The sequence below is a fragment of the Oncorhynchus mykiss genome, chromosome 13, assembly GCF_057628025.1.
Source record: "Oncorhynchus mykiss isolate SJ-2025 chromosome 13, ASM5762802v1, whole genome shotgun sequence".
NCBI lineage: Eukaryota > Metazoa > Chordata > Actinopteri > Salmoniformes > Salmonidae > Oncorhynchus > Oncorhynchus mykiss.
This window is the reverse complement of record NC_143034.1, coordinates 30,499,584-30,517,245: the sequence shown is the minus strand read 5'-3', so window position 1 is coordinate 30,517,245 and position 17,662 is coordinate 30,499,584. Positions and strand designations below refer to the sequence as shown.

Genomic DNA, 17,662 nt, shown 5'->3' with positions numbered 1-17,662 from the left:
GTGCCGAGCCATGACGGTACAAGCGCAACTTATGCGGATATCATCCATGCTGGTTTTCAAATGTTCCAGGACGTTGACATTCTAATTAGACAAGAGCACTCTTATTCGAATGTCCCCGCAATCCACACAGAGCAACCCAGAAGATATCAACATGCCCACAGGCAATCAAACGGTGTCAGTGTAAAAAATGAGGGATGAATAACATGTCAGTTTAGACCCTGGGCAAAAGCCACTGAAGAGACTGAAGTTACTGAAATCGGTACTAGTTGGGGAATATGTGCGCTTCATAACATTTTGTTCGAAGCATTCATTCTGAATCTACTCATTGAACGGATGCCCTGTGGCCATAAAGTCACATGCGTCACAAAGAAAAATTCTGGAGACATTACTGCTCGTTGTATGTGTGACCTGGAGCTAATGAAAACGACTCAAAGTTGTCAAAATGCACAATGTGCCTCGAGTTGTAATCAGCCTATTAACATAGCCTCATCTGCATCTCGGTGATTGGGTTTGCTTGCACTTGTCACGACTTGGGTTTTACGACTCAAGTGTTTACGCCCTGCGAGTGGAGTGGTTTCTCGTGTCTACTTGGAGAATCTGCTCAGGGCACCCCCAACACGCAGCACGGGGTGATTGGCAGGCGCGAACGGTAAAGTGGTGCTGATGAGGCGAGGAGCGCCAAGATCGTTACGTTTCTTTGAGTGTAATTAGAGGCAGGTGCTGCTGGGGACCGGAGGAGCGAGACTGTTGGCAGTCGATGTTCCTCCCGGAGCATTTCACCCGCGGTGACTGTGCGTAGGATGTTTCCTCTGCCTAAATGGCTTGGCATTGATTACGAGCCACATAACAATACCCTTTATCGGCCACACACAGCCGATAAAGGATGCAAAAAAAACTCTATGTCCTGCGACTGCTTTGTCATCCACAAAAGTGACAGTAGATACCAGCCTCTATGTGAGCCTTGTACGTCCTAAAGTGCTTCTGTCAAGACCTCCCCTCCCTAGTCACAGATACTGTATATCCTGCAGAACTACACACTTTTCCTGAACGGAAAAGAATGGAACTTCAAAAGGAAGAGCACCTCTCTGAGGATTACTGGACTTCACACAGAGGGTACTGTGACTGATGTGTGTGCCGTCTATGGACTAGTTTGAACTGCACGTTGTTTTTTAGGGCCGTACAGTAACGCCCATTCTCCAACCACCCTAAGGGAATGGCCCGGCTTTGTTTTGATTGAGGTCTACAGTTTGTACATCCCCTCCACCAACACTGACCACGTCAGGCCACCTCAATTAGCGGCCGTGCATTTTATCGATAAGACTATAATGAGGTTTTCACAAGCTTACACTGCTCGTACAAGGAGATATATGGGGGATATTTTTAGATTTTTGACTCTGCTCTCACCCTTTCTGGTGAAAGCACAGCATGCTTTATATGTAAACAAATGAACACTTGGAACACACATACACTCTCGTCTTGTTTTACCCCTGACCCAATTTGACTCATGTAAGTGCTTTACACTAGTGCGGCTGAATGGGTACGAGGGTTTAGTTATTCAGCGTTGGTTAGGTTTGGCCTCTGGCAGCAGCGCTACACTGCACTGCATCCCCGAAGATCCTGTGACAAGCTATGCTATGCTATGCTATGCTATGCTACGCTAAAGAGGCGCCTGCTTGCCTGTAGCTGTCCCCAAGCCAAGCTCTCCCAGCTGTCGCTGCTTCACTTTGCCTTTGAAACACTTTGTTGTTCCTTGCAGATAAACATGAAAGTCCCTTAGAGCTGTGTGAGGAGAGTACTTTTTCTCTTAGAAGTCAGAAATGAAGGACTTTTTTCGTATACCTCGCCAATCCTCTTTAGGGCCTCCTTTATAGGTACAAGAGTATTGTGCAATAAAATACTGTTAAATATACAAACAGTGTATATTCACTTTTATATCTGCATGTATATTTCTACATCTCGATATCTCTATAATGCAAGACTGTCAAAACATTTGCCCTGAAACCCTAACACAACCAGAGCCAGAGAGTGAGAGTGTCTGGAGTGTCAAAGATGCTCTCACACTGAATTCCCCCAAACCTGTCGCTGCATTTCAATGAAGTCATCAACGCAGCACCATTAGTGGTTTGTTAGTCACATTCGAATTAGTCTTGAAGGGTTCTTTTCGGGAAGGCAACACGCTTTTGAGTACTGAGAGAAACATCCTTGACTAACTTGAGCGAGCATCAGACACAGCACAGAGGGATGGTTTCCCTTTATGGTCGTTCAAAGCACTTCATGAAATCAAATCAAGTCTCGACTCTTCAGTCCTCAAGACGGACCACTTTGGAGAACTCCATATCCATCACGCTAGTAGCAGAAGCATCCAGCCACAGCCTAGTACTATTGTTCGATGTTTAGTGATTTCATTGAGCTGCCATTTTTTTTACAGTACTCGAGATGGCCGGAGGTGGTCTCCTCACGGGTGAAATTGCATTTGTGCGCATTGATGATGACATTAGCCCAGGCTAATTGTCACTGTCTATTCTTTCCAACCATCCAAGCAGAAGGATAGAAATGCAAATAGCTAAGCATTCACATGGCAAACCATGGAAGTCAACCGAACCGTGGAAGGCTTTGACCCAGTATCCATCCACTCTTCAATGTGCTTTCAGGATAGCTATTAGACCATTATCCATTCCACACAGATGACCTGTTTACTCGGGCCATCTGCTTGTTAATAGGAGCAGGCCAATTAGTGGGTACAGTGATGTCTCCGTTTCCCTGAATCGGAGGGATGTTAGGGAGTGTGACATACAGTACCAGTCAAAAGTCTGGACACACCTACTCATTCAAGGGTTTTTCTTTATTTGTACTATTTTCTACATTGTAGAATAATAGTGAAGACATCAGAACTATGGAATAACACATATGGAATCATGTAGTAACCAAAAAAGTTTTAAATAAATCCAAATATATTTTTGATTTGAGATTCTTCAAAGTAGCCACCCTTTGCCTTGATGACAGCTTTGCACACTCTTGGCATTCTCTCAACCAGTTTCACCTGGAATGCTTTTCCAACAGTCTTGAAGGAGCTCCCACATATGCTGAGCACTTGTTGGCTGCTTTTCCTTCACTCTGCAGTCCAACTCATCCCAAACCATCTCAATTCGTTGAGGTCGGGTGATTGTGGAGGCCAGGTCATCTGATGCAGGACTCCTTCACTCTCCTTCTTGGTCAAATAGTCCTTACACAGCCTTGAGGTGTGTTGGGTCATTGTCCTGTTGAAATACAAATGATAGTCCCACTAAGAGAAAACCAGATGGGATGGCGTATTGCTCCAGAATACTGTACTAGCTATGCTGATTAAGTGTGCCTTGAATTTTCAAATCAAATCAAAGTGTGTTTGTCACATGCGCCGAATACAACTGGTGTAGACCTTACAGTGAAATGCTTACTTACAGGCTCTAACCAATAGTGCAAAAAATTTATTAGGGGAACAATAGGTAAGTCAAGAAATAAAACAACAGTAAAAAGACAGTGAAAAATAACAGTAACGAGGCTATATACAGTAGGAGGCTATAAAAGTAGCGAGGCTACATACAGACACCGGTTAGTCAGGCTGATTGAGGTAGTATGTACATGTAGATATGGTTAAAGTGACTATGCATATATGATGAACAGAGAGTAGCAGTAGCATAAAAGAGGGGTTGACAGGTGGTGGGTGGCGGGACACAATGCAGATAGTCCGGTTAGCCAATGTGCGGGAGCACTGGTTGGTCGGCCCAATTGAGGTAGCATGTAGATGAATGTATAGTTAAAGTGACTATGCATATATGATAAACAGAGAGTAGCAGCAGCGTAAAAAGAGGGGTTGGGGAGGCACACAATGCAAATAGTCCGGGCAGCCATTTGACTAGTCTTCTGGCTTGGGAGTAAAAACTGTTAAGAAGCCTTTTTGTCCTGGACTTGGCACTCCGGTACCGCTTGCCATGCAGTAGTAGAGAGAACAGCCTATGACTGGGGTGGCTGGGGTCTTTGACAATTTTTATGGCCTTCCTCTGACACTGCCTGGTGTAGAGGTCCTGGATGGCAGGCAGCGTAGCCCCAGTGATGTACTGAGTCTTACGCACTACCCTCTGTAGTCCCTTGCGGTCGGAGGCCGAGCAATTGCCGTACCAGGCAGTGATGCAACAGTCAGGATGCTCTCGATGTTGCAGCTGTAGAACCTTTTGAGGATCTCAGGACCCATGCCTAATCTTTTTAGTTTCCTGAGGGAGAATAGGCTATGTCATGCCCTCTTCACAACTGTCTTGGTGTGTTTGGACCAATCTAGTTCGTTGGTGATGTGGATACCAAGGAACTTGAAGCTCTCAACCTGCTCCACTACAGCCCCGTCGATGAGAATGGGGGGGGTGCTCGGTCCTCCTCTTCCTGTAGTCCACAATCAAATCCTTAGTCTTGGTTACGTTGAGGGATAGGTTGTTATTCTTGCACCACCTGGCCAGGTCTCTGACCTCCTCCCTATAGGCTGTCTCGTCGTTGTCGGTGATCAGGCCTACCACTGTTGTGTCGTCTGCAAACTGATGGTGTTGGAGTCGTGCCTGGCCATGCAGTCGTGGGTCAACAGGGAGTACAGGAGGGGACTGAGCACGCACCCCTGGGGAGCTCCAGTGTTGAGGATCAGCGTGGCAGATGTGTTGCTACCTACCCTCACCACCTGCGGGAGACCCATCAGGAAGTCCAGGATCCAGTTGCAGATGGAGGCATTTAGTCTCAGGATCCTTAGCTTAGTGATGAGCTTTGAGGGTACTGTGGTGTTGAACACTGAACTGTAGTCAATGAATAGCATTCTCACATAAGTGTTCCTTTTGTCCAGGTGGGAAAGGGCAGTGTGGAGTGCAATAGAGATGGCATCATCTGTGGATCTGTTGGGGCGGTATGCAAATGGATGTGGGTCTAGGGTTTCTGGGAAAATGGTGTTGATGTGAGCCATTACCAGCCTTTCAAAGCATGGCTACGGACATGAGTGCTATGGGCCTGTAGTCATTTAGGAAGGTTGCCATTGTGTTCTTGGGCACAAGGACTATGGTGGTCAGCTTGAAACATGTTGGTATTACAGACTCAATCAATTTGCTTACCAATTTGCTTACCGCCCAAATAGGTCCACAGCTTCTACAGATGCACAATCGAGAGCATCCTGTCGGGTTTGGTACGGCAACTGCTCCGCCCACAACCGTAAGGCTCTCCAGAGAGTAGTGAGGTCTGCACAACGCATCACCGTAGGCAAACTACCGGCCCTCCAGGACACCTACACCACCCGATGTCACAGGAAGGCCATAAAGATCATCAAGGACAACAACCACCCGAGCCACTGCCTGTTCACCCCGCTATCATCCAGAAGGCAAGGTCAGTACAGGTGCATCAAAGCTGGGACCGAGAGACTGAAAAACAGCTTCTATCGCAAGGCCATCAGACTGTTAAACAGCCACCACTAACATTGAGTGGCTGCTGCCAACACACTGACTCAACTCCAGCCACTTTAATAATGGGAATTGATGGGAAATGATGTAAAATATATCACTAGCCACTTTAAACAATGCTACCTAATATAATGTTTACATACCCTACATTATTCATCTCATATGTATATGTATATACTGTACTCTATATCATCAACTGCATCTTTATGTAATACATGTATCACTAGCCACTTTAACTATGCCACTTTGTTTACATACTCATCTCATATGTATATACTGCACTCAATACCATCTACTGTATCTTGCCTATGCCGCTCTGTACCATCACTCATTCATATATCTTTATGTACATATTCTTTATCCCCTTACACTTGTGTCTATAAGGTAGTAGTTTTGGAATTGTTAGCTAGATTACTTGTTGGTTATTACTGCATTTTCGTAACTAGAAGCACAAGCATTTCGCTACACTCACGCATTAACATCTGCTAACCATGTGTATGTGACAAATAAAATTTGATTTGATTTAATTTGATTTGATTTGAATCAGGGACATGTTGAAAATGTTAGTGAAGACACCTGACAGTTGGTCAGCACATGCCCGTAGCACACGTCCTGGTAATCCGTCTGGCCCCGCAGCCTTGTGTATGTTGACCTGTTTAGAGGTCTTACTCACGTCGGCTACGGAGAGCGTGATCACACAGAATTTTTTATAATTTACTGTGAGTGTCACCAGCAAAGCACCCCCACACCATCACACCTCCTCCTCCATGCTTTACGGTGGGAACCACACATGCAGAGATCATCCGTTCACCTACTCTGCGTTTAACAGCGGTTGGAAACAGAAATCTCAAATTTGGACTCATCAGGCCAAAGGACAGGTTTCTCGTGTTTCTTGACCCAAGCAAGTATATTCTTCTTGTTGGCGTCCTTTAGTACTGTTTTTTTTTGCAGCAATTTGAACACGAAGGCCTGATTCACACAGTCTCCCCTGAACAGCTGATGTTGAGATGTGTCTGTTACTTGAACTCTGTGAATCATTTATTTGGGATGCAACTTCAGAGGCTGGTAACTCTAATGAACGTATCCTCTGCAGCAGATACAACTCTGGATTTTTCTTTCCTGTGGCGGTCCACATGAGAGACAGTTTCATCATAGCTCTTGATGGTTTTCGCGATAAAAGTTGTTCAAATGTTCCGTATTGACTGACCTTCATGTCTTAAAGTATTGATGGACGGTCGTTTTTCTTTGCTTATTTGATGTGTTCTTGTTCTTGCCATAATATGAACTTGGTCAAGTACCAAATAGGGCCATCTTCTGTATACAACCCCTACCTTGTCACAACACAACTGATTGGCTCAAATGCATTAAGGAAATTAACTTTCACAAGGCACACACCTGTTAATTGAAATGCATTCCAGGTGACTACCTCATGAAGCTGGTTGAGAGAATGCCAGGTGTGTGCAAAGCTGTCTGTCATCAAAGCAAAGGGTGGCTACTTTGAAGAATCTCAAATATAAAATGTATTTTGATTTGTTTAACACTTTTTTGGTTACTACATGATTCCATACATGTTATTTCATAGTTGTGATGTCTTCACTATTATTATACAATGTAGAAAATAATAAAAAATAAAGAAAAACCCTTGAATGAGTAGGTGTGTCCAAACTTTTGACTGGTACTGTAGGTGCAGTCGAGAGGCTTTGCACTCAGTAGGATTATCAGACCCAGCAGAGCATTCAAGCCTGGGCATGTCAAGAGAGCCTGTGATCTTGTTGTCAAGGGACAGAGAGAAATGAAAGATAGAAAGAAAGCGACATAAGGAATAGAGAATGGGAGGGAGACTGAGGAAAACGAGAGAGAATAGGAGGGAGACGGATAGTGAGAAAGAAAGTGAGGGAGAGAGAGGAACAGAGACGGAGGATGAGAGAGAGACCGAGAGGGAGAGTCTAGAGAGACAGTTTAGTGCCAAAGCTTGTTGCTGTTACCCACAGATAAGAACGACACACACGCACGCACGCACGCACACACACACACACACACACACACACACACACACACACACACACACACACACACACACACACACACACAGACAACTCTACACACTCTCTGCCCTCAGAGCTTTCCCTAAGGGACTATCTTGTCGCTCCGACCCAAAATCAGAGCACATCACTGCCTTAGCGGCGCCCTACTGTCCGTTTTAACGAGCCCTCTCGGCATTCCATGTGGAACACTGAGACAACACTGGGACAACACTGGGACAACACTGAGACAACACTGGGACAACACTGAGACAACACTTGGACAACACTGAGACAACACTGGGACAACACTGAGACAACACTGGGAAAACACTGAGACAATACTGAGACAACACTGGGACAACACTGGGACAACACTGAGACAACACTGAGACAACACTGAGACAACACTGAGACAACACTGGGACAACACTGAGACAACACTGGGACAACACTGGGACAACACTGAGACAACACTGAGACAACACTGGGACAACACTGAGACAACACTGGGACAAAAGTCAAACACATCCCAGCTCAATCAGACAGCGACTCTTTCTTCAGATGCAGAGCCTCAGCATTAAGACCAACAACTTGTAATATTAGAATTCAATAAATAAAGAATAATAAGCAGTCATCCAGGTGCCACAGAAAGGTACCTGCTAAACTGGTGCTTCAAGTTTAGAGTGAAAATGTGACAGGTAAAATATGTGAAATAGGTGTAAAGCACCAACTGAGCAGCTAGAACAGGAATGTCTGCCTCAGACAGGAGGACATTTAAGCAGAAACGTGTGCTCTCCCTCAATTATCGCGTCTTACAAAAATAGTCTGTAGAATGAAGAGGGCTTCTGAGAAATTGCTTTTTTTTTAACGAGGACAGAAGTGAGTGAATGAGAGCAGAACAGTCTATGTGTGTGTGTGTGGTCTGCGCAGTGTGGACTCAATCCCCCTGCCTTTTCCAGAGCCTGCTGTGGGCTTTCATAGAAATGCATGATCCCCCTCCAATCTGCACGTATCTATGGAAAACACACGTCCAGCGGTACTCAGCTGCCGGAAACATCAGTGGAAATCTGTGTCTGTATGTTGGTCGAGTCTAGTCCCCATTAACCCCAATCACCCTCCACTCACAACTTCTTTGCCCAAACTTTTCTATGCCTGATAAGATGCTGTACAGAACGAACTTCATTTTTTAATTGTACTCCACTAAAATTGCAGACCCCCCCATGCCATCCTGCCCCACCAGCTACACAAACCTTATGAGGACCCCCTGATACTTCACGTACCTTATGGGGACCTCCAGCCTCAACACTATGAGGACTCTAAGCCCCACGTACTCAATGAGGAACATCAGCCCTATATGTGCCTTAGGAGGACCGCCAGCCCCACCACAATGGTGACCAACAGCCCCATCACTATGGAGACCAACAGCCCCACCACTATGAGGACCCACCTGACCACATACCTTATGAGGACCGACACGCCCACGTCCTCGCAGTTCTCGTAGACGTGTACCCAGGTGTTCTGGATGATCTCCCGCTCGGCATCGGTCAGCGGCTCGGCCCGCTCTGGCCGCTCCCCGCGCTCCATCGTCTCTCCTCCTACGTCTCTTGGCGACTCCATCCGAGACGACCTCCGCCGCAGCAGCTCGGAGGCTCCCGCCAGCAGCGAGCGGGGGAGGTAGGGAGCGAGGGAGGGGGGGAGGGAGAGCTGTGAACCCACGGCGACGGAGACGGAGGGATGGAGGAGACAGACGGAGCAGCCTTGTACGCTACCCACCCCCCACCCAAACCACCCCTCTCTCCCTTTGCTCTCCTCTCCTCCAAAACTTGTCCTCCACTGTTAATACCACTTCTTTTTTTATTCCCCTCACTCTTTCTCTCTTCCTCCGTTTCTTTGTTTATTTCCTTCTCTGGTAAGGGAGCTGTCTTCCCTCTGAACTTCTGTGTTTGTGAGGACCTGATGGAATGGCGGAGGGAGTGGGAGAGAGAGGTGGAGAGAAAAGAGAGGGGGTGGGGAGAGATAGAGAGAGGGGGTAGAATAGAGAGCATCTAGGATCTCTGTATTGTCCCCCCGCCTCCCTCTCAGACACTCTCCTATCTCTCCCTCCTTCCCCCTCTTTCTCTCTCTCTTGCTTTCATTTTGTCTACCTAATGTTTTTCAGACACGCAAACACACGCACGCACACACACACACACATGTATGCACACACATGCACGCGCGGGCACGCACATACACACGCACACACTCCTCACAACTGTTTTTATAGAGAGCATCTAGGATCTCTGTATTGTCCCCCCGCCTCCCTCTCACACACTCTCCTATCTCTCCCTCCTTCCCCATCTCTTTCTCTCTCTCTCTCTTGCTTTCATTTTGTCTACCTAATGTGAGCAGACACGCAAACACACGCACACACACACACACACACATGTATGCACACACATGCACGCGCATGCACACACATACACACGCACACACTCCTCACAACTGTTTTTATAGAGCGATTTCTCTGTCTCCATCCCTGGGAGGGCACAGAGAGACAGGCAGACAAACAAGTGTGAGGAGAGTGTATGTGCGTGTGTGCACGCGCTTGCATGTTTGTGCATACGCGCGCGCGCGCGTGTGTGTGTGCGTGCGTGCGTGTGTTTGCATGTCTGCGCACATTAGGTAGACAAAATTAAAGAGAGAAAGAGAGGGGAGAGATAGGAGAGTGTGTCAGAGGGAGGCGGGGGGACAATACAGACATCCTAGATGCTCTCTATTCTACCCCCTCTCTCTATCTCTCCCCACCCCCTCTCTTTTCTCTCCACCCCTCTCTCTCCCACTCCCTCCTCCATTCCATCAGGTCCTGACAAACACAGCAGTTCAGAGAGAAGACAGCTCCCTTACCAGAGAAGGAAAGAAACAAAGACATGGAGAAAGAGAGAAAGAGTATGTGCGTGCGTGGTGGGGTTCTGTGTCGTCTCATGAGAGAGCTTGTAAGGACTGTGACAGAAAAAGCTATAGGAAGCCTCTGTCTTTCCACAGACTCTCACAGGACATTGTGCCTGACAGTTTGACAGGTAAAGGAGATCGGAGAGAGAGAGAGAGAGAGAGAGAAAGAGAGAGAGAGTAAAAAAGAGAAGTTACCATTTGCGTTCAGGCTATTGAGAAAGTTATGAAACAAATAATGGAGGCCAAGAACAAAGTGTGAAATATGAATGACATGATCTGTCATAGAGTATTTACATCTCACTGACTGAATTGTATTGGGATGTATGATTCATAAAACATCTTGATGAAACCATTCAAAAGTAAATTCAACAAAAGTCTTGGATCGTCTGGTTTGAAATGACCCTTTGATTTGTGCAGTGCAGACAGACCAACACAAGACGATTGAAGAAAGCTGCTACTGGAGGGGTCAATCTGTGTTGAAGATATTGAAAATGCCACGTTTGACATTCGCTCAGTGGCATTCGCTCAGTGACATTCGCTCAGTGACATTCGCTCACAGCCAGAGGAGACGGTTAACAAACTGCTGGCTAGACAAAAAAAAGGGGGGTGGGGAGGCGAAGAGAAAAGGAGGTTACGGTGACAGTTTTATTGTGCCATGGAGGCTATAGAAAAAGCCTGCCTGCCGTTGAGACAGAGCTGTCACAGCTTTGGAAAGATGACAGATTTCTGTACAGTGTGGCACCCGTCAACACTAAACTGAATTGCACACTAATGTCTGTCAGACGTTCCACGTGTCACTTAGGCTGCGTTTACACAGTCACCCCAGTTCTGATCTTTTGCCCAATTATTAGTAAATGCTCTGATCTGATGGGTCTTAAAGATCAGAATTAGGCTGGCTGTGTAAACGCAGCCTTAAGGTGAGCAAATACTAAGTCAAATACTAAAACCTATATGGACATAATTAAATGACCCCCTGCTCATATACATACAGAATACACTGTTCATAGCATAGTATGAGTATAAAGAATTTCTACTGTGGGAAAATAAAGTTACTGGCCACTAACATCTACTGAAACACAAAGCGTTTTGCAAATTGGCAAAGGTTTGTTCAAAATCTCACTAGATTATGAAGACCGAGTCACAGGCTACTCATTCATGTATAAAGCATTTGTACTCTGTAAATGTAGCTTGGGGCCAAGTTAGCGTCTATGATCATAGTGTATGATAGTATTCATATTATCGCCTCTCCATCTCAGACCTTGCTGTAAGTAAACATGTACACTGAGTGTACAAAGCATTAGGAACGAGTGCTCTTTCCATGACAAAGACTGACCAGGTGAATCCAGGTGAAAGCTATGATCCCTTATTGATGTCACCTGTTAAATCCACGTCAATCAGCGTAGATCAGGGGTCTCCCACCTTTTCTAGCTTAAAAAATGTAACATATCACGAGCTACACATTTTTGGGCTTTCCAATTTTTTTTTTGCTTGCTCCTCATTCTTCTCTTCTCCTCCCTGCAACTCTTCTCCGGGTCCTTTCTGTCATTATACCTGGTAAAATAATGGATAATAAACAACTCCAAGGGGGGCCCTATAAAATGTGTGATTTCTTTTACGAATTATGTTTTATTTTCTCCCAAATATGATTCTAAGTTTTATTTTTCCTTGATTTAGATTTTGTTTTTCCCCCTTAAAATCACAATTGTTAATAGAGAAACAACGAAATTGGATGTTCTGAGTCCATGTCAATGCTTAAATCACATCAGAAGGAAAACAAATTGGTCTGGAAGAACACTAATGCTATGCTATTGTTTGAGGAGAGTGCACAGTTATGAACTTGAAAATGTATTAATAAACAAATTAGGCACATTTGGGCAGTCTTGATACAACGTTTTAAACAGAAATGCAATGGTTAATTGGATCAGTCTAAAACTTTGCACATACACTGCTGACATCTAGTGGCCAAAATGTAAATTGCGCCTCTTTTCCTGAGTCATATATTGGCCTTTCTCTTGTATTTGATGAAAAAAAATGATGATGAAAAAATACATATATAAACATGCATGTTTTTTTCTTTGTATTATCTTTTCCCAGATCTAATGTGTTATATTTTCCTACATTAATTTAACATTTCCACAAACTTCAGAGTGCTTCCTTTGAAATGGTATCAAGAATATGCATATCCTTGCTTCAGGTCTTGAGCTACAGGCAGTTAGATTTGGGTATGTCATTTTAGGCGAAAATTGGAAAAAAGGGTCCGATCCTTAATTAATTGAGAAGGTTTCGGGGGAAAGTATTTCTGTCAACCCACAAGGGCACATGTGCATGTACTTTCAGAATTGTTTGGCGAGCTACTCATAGGTGGGCTACGAGCTACTGGTAGCTTACGGGCTACAAGCTACTTGTAGCTTACGAGCTACAAACTACTGGTAGCTTACAGGCTACAAACTACTGGTAGCTTATGGGCTACAAGCTACTGGTAGCTTACGAGCTACGAGCTACTGGTAGCTTACGGGCTATGAGCTACTGGTAGCTTACGGGCTATGAGCTACTGGTAGTTTACGGGCTATGAGCTACTGGTAGCTCGCAATTAACCTGTTGGAAACCCCTGGTGTAAATGAAGGGGAGGAGATGGGTTAAAGAAGGATTTTTACGCCTTGAGACAATTTAGACATGGATTGTGTACGTTTTCCATTCTGAGAGTAAATGGGTAAAACAAAATATTTAACTGCCTTTGAACGGGGTATGGTAGTAGGTACCAGGCGTACCAGTTTGAGTGTGTCAAGAACTGCAGAGCTGCTGGGTTTTTCACGCTCAACAGTTGTACGTGTGAATTAAGAATGGTCCACCACCCAAAGGACATCCAGCCAACTTGACACAACTGTGGGAAGCATTGGAGTCAACATGGGCCAGCATCCCTGTGGAACGCTTTTGACACCTTGTAGTCCATGCCCTGACGAATTGAGGCTGTTCTGACGGCAAAAGGGGTGCAACTCAATATTAGGTGTTCCTAACATTTTGTACACTCAGTGTAGATGTACATTTGACTTCTTCAATGAGACACTGGTCAAGTAGGTCAGTTGCCAGTTGGATCCCATCTCTAATAGTGTCCCAAATGGCACCCTATTCCCTTCTTTTGCACTACTTTTGACCAGGGCGCACTTCTTTTGACCAGAGTCCTATGGGCACTGTTAAAAAGTAGTGCACTATATATAGGGAATAGGGTGCCATTTAGGATACAGCCTAGATGTGTGTTTTTAGGAGTGCGCCTACTCTGGTCTGATGGGGTAGAGACCATTATAATGACTATTGCATAACTATTATGGTGATGTGTTATACACAGCACATTAAGCCTGTCCAATACCTCAGTAGATTTCATTAGCGCCATGTCACCGTGACAAGATAAGTGCCTTGCGTTGGGCCAGTAACCGAAAGGTCGCTTGTTCGAATCTCCAGGCAGGCTAGGTGAAAAATCAGTCAATGTGCCCTTGAGCAAGGCACTTGCTCATGTAAGTCGCTCTGGTTAAGAACGCCTGTCAAATGACTAAAATGTGAGAGAGTTGCAGGGTAGGGCAGAGTGACTTGTGTGTGTAAGTGAGCGAGGTGGATGGGGTTAAAAGGTGGGAGGTAAGAGACCACCTGAATACTGATGACATTCAAATGTAATTATTCAACACATCATTCCAGTAAATAGCTCTTGACCTGGAGAGTGAATTATGACATTTGAGGTGCCACTCACTCTGAAGTGAGTGCATTGTTCAACTGTTTATGGTCAATAAAAAGAAATCAGATGCAGAATAGAGCAATCTTATGTAGGTCAACTATATATTCCAGATTGCCTTTTACCATGCCAAGTCATAGCCACAAGTGAATATGTTCTGTATTATGGATTGCACAGAGCATCCAGACCCATTTCTCTGTGATGATGGAATTGACTTCACTTGTCAGAATATACCAGAAACTTTACGCGCGGTACATTGACCCCATCTTGTGGACACTCCGCGGTCCTGCACAATTTTCGCCTGGCCAGTTTCGCCAGATTTCCAGAGAAGTTGAGTTACACGTCAGAATGGAACCTGTACTGGTGAGTGGACGTGTACTGTGACCTCAACATTTTGTGTGTATCAGCTGATCCCGGATACATGCAGATATGGAACGTGTGGTGGAGATGGCAAATAACGGTGGTGAGCCCGACATAAACTGCTACGTCTGACATTACATATTTTATTGTTCATAAATCCATAACCAGCATTTGTCATTTTTATGCGGCTCGTGTGATTTTCCTGTGCGCGCGCTGGCCCATAATAAACAATGCAACATTTATACTACAATTTTTTAACTGCGTTGCCTCTGCATGGGTAGACGTGCCGTGTTGCTTGCACTTGTGCCTAGAATGGCAAAGCGTTTTAGCAACTAGCCTACACCACCAGGCTTCGGCTGTTGCTTTGACAGTGAAAGTGATAATATCGGCTTTGCTTTGTATGACAGCTGATCCCCAATCGCCAACAAATAGCCTAAAGGTCGTTCCCAGTTAAATTGCGTTTATGATTAAATACTTTGCCATGGGTTGTAATCATTAGCTTAATCTGTTACAAATCGTTTCGCCCTGTTGCAAAACCGTTTACTTCAAACGGAAACCGCAAACGAGAGTTTCTATTGGGACAAATTCAAATAGGGTCTCACCCGTTTTTCTTTACGTCTCCTTAAACGGAAACGGTTTCCAAAAGGACTACAACCAAGGTATGTTTCCCAAACATTCACCAATGTGAACCCCTTATATTCAGCCCAGTAGTTTATCTTGCAGCTCCCCATGTTGAACTTCAAGTTATTTCCTTACCACCTGGATTGTCTATTTACTTTCTGAAGTAGCAATTGAGGAGGAACAGTCAGTGAGGCTTGAACCAGTGTTACAGTATAAGTGCACTAGGGGCCCAGACCTTTTGGCAAAGGTCACATCTGAGGATTCTATACCAATAGTCACTTTTTCCGTCCCCCTACCTCTCCCTAGGTTTCTCCCTCGCCGGCCCCTCCACCACTCCCCGCAAGCGACAGGTGCGATTCTCCGCCCGCCACGACATCCTGCTGCTCCGTGAGGTCATTGCTCAGAACCCGTTCTGTTCCAAGGAGTCGGGTCGTATCTGGGCCCGTGTCGGGGAGATCATCACAGCTGCCCTGCAGGACGAGAGCTTTGAGGTGGACGCCCGGCGTTGCAGGGAGAGGACCATGCTGCTGCTGGACTACTACAAGAAGCAGGACTTCCCCAGCCTACGCAGGTTGGTCAAGACTGGCCAGAAGTTGACATTAGACATACATACGCTTAATAGGAGGAATGTATTAGAAGCTGATACCCAACCTTGTGTGTCTGTGTCTGTTCATGCGTATTTGCCTGTATGTGTTCAGGTTTGGGACAGAGAGGCTGTATGCCCAGAAAGAAGACCTACTCCATGAGGTGTTGGAGCTGGAGGCAGAGAAGGGTCTTCTGGCCAGCGGGGAGAGTAAGTACCAGGATGAGGAACTCAGGAAACGAGCCTTGGAAGAGCTGGCTAGTCAACCAGAGCAGGACAAACCCATCATTATCTCCACACAAACAGGACAACCCAAAGGTAAGAACCCCATCCAAGTCTGTTTAGATCTGTGAGGTGAGAGAATAACTTTTAGATCTGTGATTATATTCAAATGGAGGAAGGAAATAGGACACATACCTGAAGAGATTACTGTTATTATAGCACTACTGTGACCAAACCAGTGGTTCCCCTGCAATTGCTTAGAATGCCCTGCCCTTGCCCCGCCTAAAACAGTTGTCTCTGTGTGTGCTGGTACTCAAAGAGACACACAGTGACATGTTTGCTCCTCAGCAACATTTTTGAGTGACTACGACCAAAGAAGTGATAACCAAAAAATGTTGACCTTTTGAGACTTTATCCTCCCCATCACCAACTATCTCCCTCTCTATTCTCTCCCCTCCCTGCCCCCTTCAGTCCCCATGACCCCAGAGCCCGAGGAGCAGCAGGAGAACCTGGCGGAGCTCTCGCTAGTCTCGGCGGCGCCCATGGCCAAGCAGCCTTGCCAATGCTGCTGCCAGACCTACTCAGAGATCCTCAGCTTCCTGGAGAAGCGCTCGGAGGCGGAACAACGACTGCGGGAGGAGGAGTTATTGCTGAGGAGGGAGGAGCTAGAGATCCAGAGGAGTAAGATCACTCTGGAGAGAGAGAGGCTGGGGGCGGAGAGGAAGGAGAGGGAGAGGAGGTTCGAGCTGGAGAGCCAGGAAAGACAGGTCATATTGGACCTGCTAAAGGAGAAGGTGCTCAAAGGATGAGAGGATTGATGGGGTGGTGGTGGAGGGGGGCAGGTGAGGGGCTGAAGGGACCAAAGGTGTATGGTGTGGATGTAACCGTATAACTTCTGTCCCCTCACCCCTACCTGGGCTCGAACCAGGGACCCTCTGCACACATCAACAACTGACACCCACGAAGCATCGTTACCCATCGCTCCACAAAAGCCGCAGCCCTTGCAGAGCAAGGGGAACAACTACTCCAGGTCTCAGAGAGTGACGTCACCCGATTGAAACGCTATTAGCGCGCACCACCGCTAACTAGCTAGCAATTTCACATCGGTTACATGGACATAACATTAAGACGTTGGGAGGGTGGTACTACCTCTGGATCGCACCCTCTGCCCCCTGTTCTACGCCAATGGCCTTAGTGAAGGAATCTGCTGTGACACCCATATATAAGTGTGGAGATCCATGCCTAGCATTGAGCTAAGCTGGATGACCGCATTCCACAAGGACACTGACAAAAAAAATAGGTAGCACATCCTCACACTGTACATATACCCACACATTATCTTATTAAACAAATCCTTTGGTGATAGAATAACAAGCTGTTCATCAAGGGTAATTTTTATAGTGAAAAGACAAAATTGCCAGCAATTCTCCCAATGTCAATTAACTCTTTAGTCAATTCTGACTTTGTGGTCATTATTATGAAGCTGTTCCTGCTGAAAATTCAAGAAAGTACTTACGTAACCTCCTAATGATATGGGATGACTACAAGCAATTTTGAAACTGTATTTGTTAATTGAGGAAAGAGTATAGAAAAGTTTCATTAGGCTAGTTAGATTTCTAGGAAATATGACAAAGTTGTGTAACAATTTTTATTTGATTTGTATTATATTAAATTATACATGACGTACCGTTCCCCCTGAAATACCACTTTTAAAGTATTTAAAACATAATATGTTACCTAGATG

General features: G+C 45.6%; 1 protein-coding gene across 2 annotated transcripts; it reads left to right on the top strand.

Annotated features, from left to right (window-relative positions):
* The first annotated feature begins 14,482 nt into the window (after positions 1-14,482).
* Positions 14,483-17,647, top strand: LOC110485947 (uncharacterized). 2 transcript variants are annotated; one of them, XM_021557205.3, is made up of 4 exons: positions 14,483-14,595; positions 15,420-15,684; positions 15,812-16,014; positions 16,390-17,647. In XM_021557205.3, the coding sequence occupies exons 1-4, from the start codon at positions 14,562-14,564 to the stop codon at positions 16,725-16,727; spliced, it is 840 nt and encodes a 279-aa protein (XP_021412880.1). In that variant the 5' UTR covers positions 14,483-14,561; the 3' UTR covers positions 16,728-17,647. The 2 variants fall into 2 exon arrangements, with proteins under 2 accessions (XP_021412880.1, XP_090052137.1); XM_090196011.1 differs by having other exon boundaries at positions 14,538-15,151.
* The last annotated feature ends 15 nt before the right edge of the window (positions 17,648-17,662 follow it).

What these genes read in the sequence shown, in the direction of transcription:
- LOC110485947 (XM_021557205.3), top strand. Translation starts at nt 14,562, where the DNA reads ATGGAACGTGTGGTGGAGATGGCAAATAACGGTG. An exon ending in GGAGATGGCAAATAACGGTG is followed by an intron (nt 14,596 to 15,419) that starts GTGAGCCCGACA and finishes ACCTCTCCCTAG; the next exon opens with GTTTCTCCCTCGCCGGCCCC. An exon ending in ACAAACAGGACAACCCAAAG is followed by an intron (nt 16,015 to 16,389) that starts GTAAGAACCCCA and finishes TGCCCCCTTCAG; the next exon opens with TCCCCATGACCCCAGAGCCC.